This window comes from Lathyrus oleraceus, chromosome 4 (assembly GCF_024323335.1).
Source record: "Lathyrus oleraceus cultivar Zhongwan6 chromosome 4, CAAS_Psat_ZW6_1.0, whole genome shotgun sequence".
In the NCBI taxonomy this organism is placed as follows: Eukaryota; Viridiplantae; Streptophyta; class Magnoliopsida; order Fabales; family Fabaceae; genus Lathyrus; species Lathyrus oleraceus.
Genome location: NC_066582.1, coordinates 342,647,854 through 342,654,158, shown reverse-complemented (window position 1 = coordinate 342,654,158; position 6,305 = coordinate 342,647,854). Strand labels below are relative to the sequence as shown.

The 6,305-nt window shown below is 38.8% G+C and overlaps 1 protein-coding gene across 1 annotated transcript; it reads left to right on the top strand.

Annotated features, from left to right (window-relative positions):
• The first annotated feature begins 627 nt into the window (after positions 1-627).
• LOC127137348 (uncharacterized) lies at positions 628-1,746 on the top strand. Its single transcript, XM_051063819.1, has 4 exons — positions 628-655; positions 756-892; positions 961-1,236; positions 1,306-1,746. The coding sequence occupies exons 1-4, from the start codon at positions 628-630 to the stop codon at positions 1,744-1,746; spliced, it is 882 nt and encodes a 293-aa protein (XP_050919776.1).
• The last annotated feature ends 4,559 nt before the right edge of the window (positions 1,747-6,305 follow it).

Below are 6,305 nucleotides of genomic sequence, written 5' to 3'. Positions count from 1 at the left end.
GAAAGCGCGAGATCTGTTGTGCAGGGACTGAATGGAGTGCTCGAGACATTGCCGTCCACAAAGAATTCCATGCCAATTTTGCCGAATTCTAATTAATAGCCTTCCAACCGTAGTTCTATTCCACCAATGTTTTCACCACTTGGTGGACAGATTTCTATTCCAAGAATATGTTTTCTACTGCTGAGATCAAAGAACGTCTAACGAAGGCTTTTTCATCTTTGCAGGAAAATGTCCCCAAGGGTAAGCTTACTCATTCTGCAGAAGTCCAAGCATTCCAAAAGTACTTTGAAACTGTCTATGACCCAACGAACCTTGTTGGAACTGTTTGTTATGCAGCACCAATTTTAAAAGAAAAATTTGAAAAGCAGATTGCCAAAAGAAAATCTCTCAAAGCTGTAAAACCTGAATTGAAATATGATTTGGCCTTTGAGTGTGAACCACCCAAGTTTCCAAAGTTACCCAGTGCAGATTTTGCTTTGTCATTTTCCCCCTTACCCAAACTGGTTTACATGTAGGAATATTTTTAATGAACTGAAAAATGACCAACAAAAACCTGCTAAAAGGGTAGTTGCATTCAAACATACCTTAGACAGTTTCAAAGGCTTTCTTCACTTCGACTTAGCTGCGATGAGAATTACTTCTCCGACATGTGAAGGTGTGGAATGTTTGGATTTCTTGATTTTACAACTCCCTTTCGTCTTTTTGCCAATCTTTTAAACATTCGCATGTTTCGACTAACTCACATCCTTCTTTAGCTGTCGAAAGGAAGGTGGCAAAGAAAGAAAAGCCTGTGGCGAAGGCTAGTTTGACTACTGCTTCCAGGCCAACTACCTCTTCAAGCCAGGGAGTGCCTTCTGGTGTTGCTCCAGAAAAAACGAAGAAGAGTTCAAAGGTATTACATCAAATAACTTCTTTGTCCCTTTTGAATTTCTTCTAACTATTTATAATTTTCTTTTTCAGGGTAGTGGCAAGCCTCCCTTGACACCCAAGAAAAGAAAAACCTCTCCTGCTAATATAATTCTTGTCGAAGATGATGAAGAGGATACTCCTCCCACTCCACTCAAGAAAAAACAAAAGAAAAATAAGGCAACAGTTGCCCCTTTCCAACCAAATCAACAACAAGGTGTCGAAACCACCATTCTTCCTCCTCTTCCAAAGAAAACTACATCCCAGCCTTCTGGTGCTGCAGCGCTGGAGCATATTCGGAGTAATGCCTCCGATCCTGAGGCTCAACAGGTATATTTTAACCTTAAGTGTTCTATCATTCGACAAATTCATATTTTCATTCTAACATTTTATTTTCAGGACAAAGCCACCACTCCCCTCATTTCTACTGCCAATCAAAGTGACCCTTCGAGCGGCATGAATCCATCTCCTCCTCCAAAAGTCAGCGGTGCTATCCAAAATAAAGGCTCTTCGACTGGGGCTCAAAATCTTGAAGCAGATAATGCTCAAAACGAAGAGGAAACCTCTTCTCCTGGTGAAGATGGTAAACGAGATCCGAAGCACGTTGACGAGAAGGACTCAATAGGGAAAGAAAACTCTGAGGATACTCCTAGTAATTCTCCTGCCAGAGTTGCGTTCCCTTCAAATGATGCTGATGAGGATGATCAGGATTCAGATGAAATTGAGGGATATTTTCAAGAAGATGAAGACATGAATATGGGAGAAGCTGATACTGAGGGAAATCAAACTGGAACTAGTAATGCCAGTGTCGACACGGTCCCAAATCTAACTAAAGTTTGACCATCCATCACCCAGGCTTCACCTACAGCACTCACTAAGGAGGAGAAAAGAGCTTTAAAACAAAATGATCCCCTCAAGTATGTGAGGTTAATGATGGCTCAAAGAGAGTCTTTTTCAGAGCAAAGTATTTCTGGAGCTTCGTCCCAGTCTGGTGCTAGTGCAAACGAAGCATCACATGACGAACTCCTTCAGCAGGTGAAGAAGGCAGTTTTTGATGTAATTCTCTTTGACGAACTAAGGAATAATGTGGGGGCGAGCTTTAGCATAAAGAAGCTGATAAGCAAGATTAACATCACTGCTTGCCTCGTTGACGTAGGTGAAGCCCTTATTGATATTCAGAACCTCATTGACCAAGTGTGTGTTGAATATCATAGGGAGGTGGACGCCAAGGCTAAGCTTCTATCGAATGAAAAAGCTCAAGCCGTTGAGTTTGATAATGCCCTTCGAACTTCACAAGCTTCTGAGGAGTTAGCCGCTTCCAGAAAATCAGCCCAAGCAGAGTTCGACACTTACACTGCTTCGATATGTATCTGGGAATCTCATATTGCAAAATTGCAGCAGAAGATTTCTGATGCTAAGGCGAAGCAGGCTGCTATCCGAGGCTTGGATAGTACTGAAGCTGATGATCTGGCGAAGCAAAGCGTGAATCATGTCAAAAAAGCTACGACAATGAATAAAGATATTGCACACCTCAGAGGAGTTCAAGCGGCTGTTCAGTATAAGATTGGCTTGGCGACAAAAAAATATGATCGGATGAGGGCCACTATTCCTTTTTGATTTCCTCCTGTATTTGCTTTATTCGACTCTTGTTTACTTGTAACTTGATTGAGACGAAAGCCATTTTGGCACATATTTGGAGTTTAAATATCTTCACCATTTTGGCCATGATAGTTCTTTACTTACTATGCTGTTATGATTCTAACTTCGTGCATAAATACTTTACACTTCTTTAAGTATTTTCCATTTACTTTTAGGATTCTTCGATCCTCCGTTAGTTCTTCTATTTCGTATGCATTGTTTGAAAAGGCTTTTAAAATTCGAAAAGGTCCTTCCCAATGTGGAGACCATTTTCCTAATGCCTTATTCTTTCGATCCATAGGTAATATGACTTTCCAAACTAAATCATTCATAGTAAAGGTTTTACCTTTGACCCTCTTATTGTACGCCCTTGCTACCCTCTCCTTCTGTGTTCTTAATACTTCTAACGCATGTAACCTTTCTTCGTCCAAATCCACCAGCTCATTTATCATCATTTCCCAGTATAAGTCAGATGGAATTTCTCCTTGTCTTTGGATCCTCACTGATTGCAAGTAGACTTCGACAGGCAGTACTACACCATGTCCAAATGTAAGCTGGAAAGGTGTAGTGTTAGTGGCTTCTTTAGGGGAGGTTCGACAAGCCCATAGTGCTTGGTCTAAAGTTTTGTGCCAATTTTTTGGCTTTTTTCCTACATGCTTTTTGATTAAACCAATTATTACTTTGTCGGTTGCTTCAACTTGCCCATTGGCTTGAGCATAATAGGGTGTGGATGTTAACAATTTGATTTGTTGTTATACTTTCTGGGATTCCAAATCTGTATAAAATTTGCCTTTGAATGAATTCGATAACAGTTTCTTGATCCACATTTACTAAAGGTACTACTTCGACCCATTTAGTGAAATAGTCAATTCCTACAAGTATGTATCTTTGACCTTTGGATGAATTGGGTCTAATTTCCCCAATTAGATCTAATGCCCAACCTCTGAAGGGCCAAGGTTTAATAATTGTATGAAGTTCACTTGCAGGAGCATGTTGAATTCCTGCATGTATTTGACATTCTTGGCAACCCTTAGCAAACTCTATACAATCTTTTAACATGGTAGGCCAATACATTCCATATCTGAAAAGCAACCATTTCATCTTATGGCCTGCATGATGTGCTCCATAAGCTCCACTATGTACACTAGATAATGCCAAGTAAGGTTCGCTTTCTCCTAAGCATTTCAACAGGATCCCTTCAGGGGTTTTCTTGAATAATTCATTCCCTATCAATACATAAGATAAAGCCATGTACTTGGTTCTTCTTTCTGTGTCTGCCGAAGGGTCCTTGAGATAATTAATAATTGGATTCCTCCAATCTGTATCTATCAAGGTATCAATGGCTAATACTTCAAACTCCTCTTTCTTAGCATATCCTAACTGGGTGCTTTCCAAATCTGTCGGAGATAATCTGGCAGCCATTGCCTTTCCTCTTACTTCGACAAGTTCTTCTAGCTTCTCTTTTGAAATTCTATACCCTGAGGCTATTTGTGCTAAGTCATTAGCCTCTTGGTTTTTTATTCTAGGGACATGTTTTATGTCGACATATTCGAATTTTTTGAGTAACCTATTTGCAATGACGAAGTACATAATCAAATTTTCTTTTATACATTTGTACTCCTTCGTCAGTTGCTTGATTACTAATTCTGAATCTCGTTTACTTTCGACCCTAGTTGCCCCCAATTCCAACAAAGCCTCAAGTCCTACAATAAGGGCTTCATATTCTGCTTCGTTGTTAGAACAAAGGGGACCTTCAATTCTATATTTGAGTTTTGTTGGAATTTCTTCAGGAGAAATTAACATTATCCCAACCCCACTTCCATCCTTATGAGTGGAACCGTCGAAGAATAATTTCTAAGGTTTCAACTCAACTTGAAGTTGAGGATTTTCGACCACTGCATGGTCTACAATAAAGTCTGAAACTATTTGTCCCTTCATCGCCCTTAAAGGCATAAAGGTTAAAGAGTATTCAGTGAGTGCTAAAGCCCATTTTCCAATTCGACTGTGCATTATTGGCTTAGATAACATATACTTGATGACATCAAAGTGTGAAGAGATGTATAAATCAATAGGTTTTATATAATACTTGAGTTTAGTACAAGAGAAATGCAAACAAAGACACAACTTTTCTATTGAAGTGTATCTAGTTTCTGCATCATTTAAAACCCTACTAAGGTAATAAATGGCTCTTTTGACGCCATCTTCATTCTCTTGCGCCAACATGCTACCTATGGTAGTGTCGGAAGCTGATATATACAGTCTCATAGGCTTCTTTCCACATGGTGGTGCCAAGATAGGAGGATTCGTCAGATAATGTTTTATCTTGTTGAATGCCTTTTGATGTTCGTCATTCCATTCGAACTTCCCTTGTTTCAGGCGCAGAAGGGGAGAGAAGGCTTGAGTTCGACCACTTAAATTCGAAATGAATCTTCTTAGGAAGTTTATCTTTCCTAATAATGATTGCAATTCTTTTTTGATTGTGTAGCACCTCAAATTTGCACCTCCCATTTTGTACATACATTTTCATGTTAGGTCATTAATATTACATGGTCCACTGCATAGCATTGCATTGTCCCTTTGACCTAGTGCAAGTTCATCAGTCAAGACTGGTTAGGAGATCCAGTCAAGCAAGCAAGCAAGTGCATTTCCTATTGAGGCAAAGCCCTAGGGTTGGTTCATTGATTTCATATGACCTAGGGATCATTTTGAAGTGGTTTGGTCAAGGATTGGATGATCAAAGCTCAACAGTCAAGCTGAATTTCATCTGAAACCCTAGAAAGTCAACTGTGGTCAATTGTGCATGAAATCATGGATTTGAAGGTGGGAGATGGTTTGAAAGGCCTCATTCATGTCCATACAAGTCTCATTTGACATTTCAAAGATCAACATTGAAGAATTTGAGGTCAGATGAAAAGTTTCCAAAAATAGTAAGTGACCTGTAATTTCAAACTGCCAAAAATGGAAAGGTCTTCTCCTCAAATTTACATCATCAAGAAAGCTTCAAATGAAATTTTGTCCAACATGAAAGTTGAAGATCTTGCTCTCACCTTTCCAAAAAGTCCAAGAACATGAATTTCTCATGCATGGTTGAGAAGTTATGGATCAATCATTGTCAAGAAAATTTGAAGTTCAAGAAGGCATAACTTTTGCACCAAATGGCCAAATCATGTGGTTCTTTTTGGAACATTTCACTTTTGATGTGCTCTATCATATTCATGCATTGCCATTCATCAAAAATCATCACAAAAATATTGCATTTTCCATGAGAATTGAATTTGAATTTTGGAGGGAAAAGTTGATTTTGAGAATTAAGCATTTTTCACACTTCCAAGCTTCACATTTGGCTACTACATGATATTTGGAGTGTGTTTCATTAAAAATTCGTGCACTGTAGCATGCACTTCATGCACATGAGGGTGAATTACCAAATTTAGCATTACACTTGCATTTCACTTAATTTCATTTGCATTTGGCTAATTGGGATTAAGAGAAGGATTAACAGCACATATATAAGGATAATTCTAACTGAATTTTGGATAAACACTTCATTCAAACCAGATCTAGATCGAAAATTGCAAATTGCACAAACTTTTTCTCTCCATTTTTCTGCAAATTTTTTCATAGAACTTGCATTGTTCTTCGAGGATCCATCATTCACAAGCACTTTGGAGTTGAATTGAAGCTAGAATTCATCACTGTTGAGCTGAATCAAGAACTGTTGCATCAAGCTTCATCAATGGCAAACGCGGATTTGAGCTAGA

Excerpts from the sequence above, each read along its gene's own strand:
- LOC127137348 (XM_051063819.1), top strand. The coding sequence starts at position 628 with ATGAGAATTACTTCTCCGACATGTGAAG. Across the intron at positions 656-755 it reads TACTTCTCCGACATGTGAAG|CTGTCGAAAGGAAGGTGGCA; the intron begins GTGTGGAATGTT and ends ATCCTTCTTTAG. Across the intron at positions 893-960 it reads AAACGAAGAAGAGTTCAAAG|GGTAGTGGCAAGCCTCCCTT; the intron begins GTATTACATCAA and ends TTTCTTTTTCAG.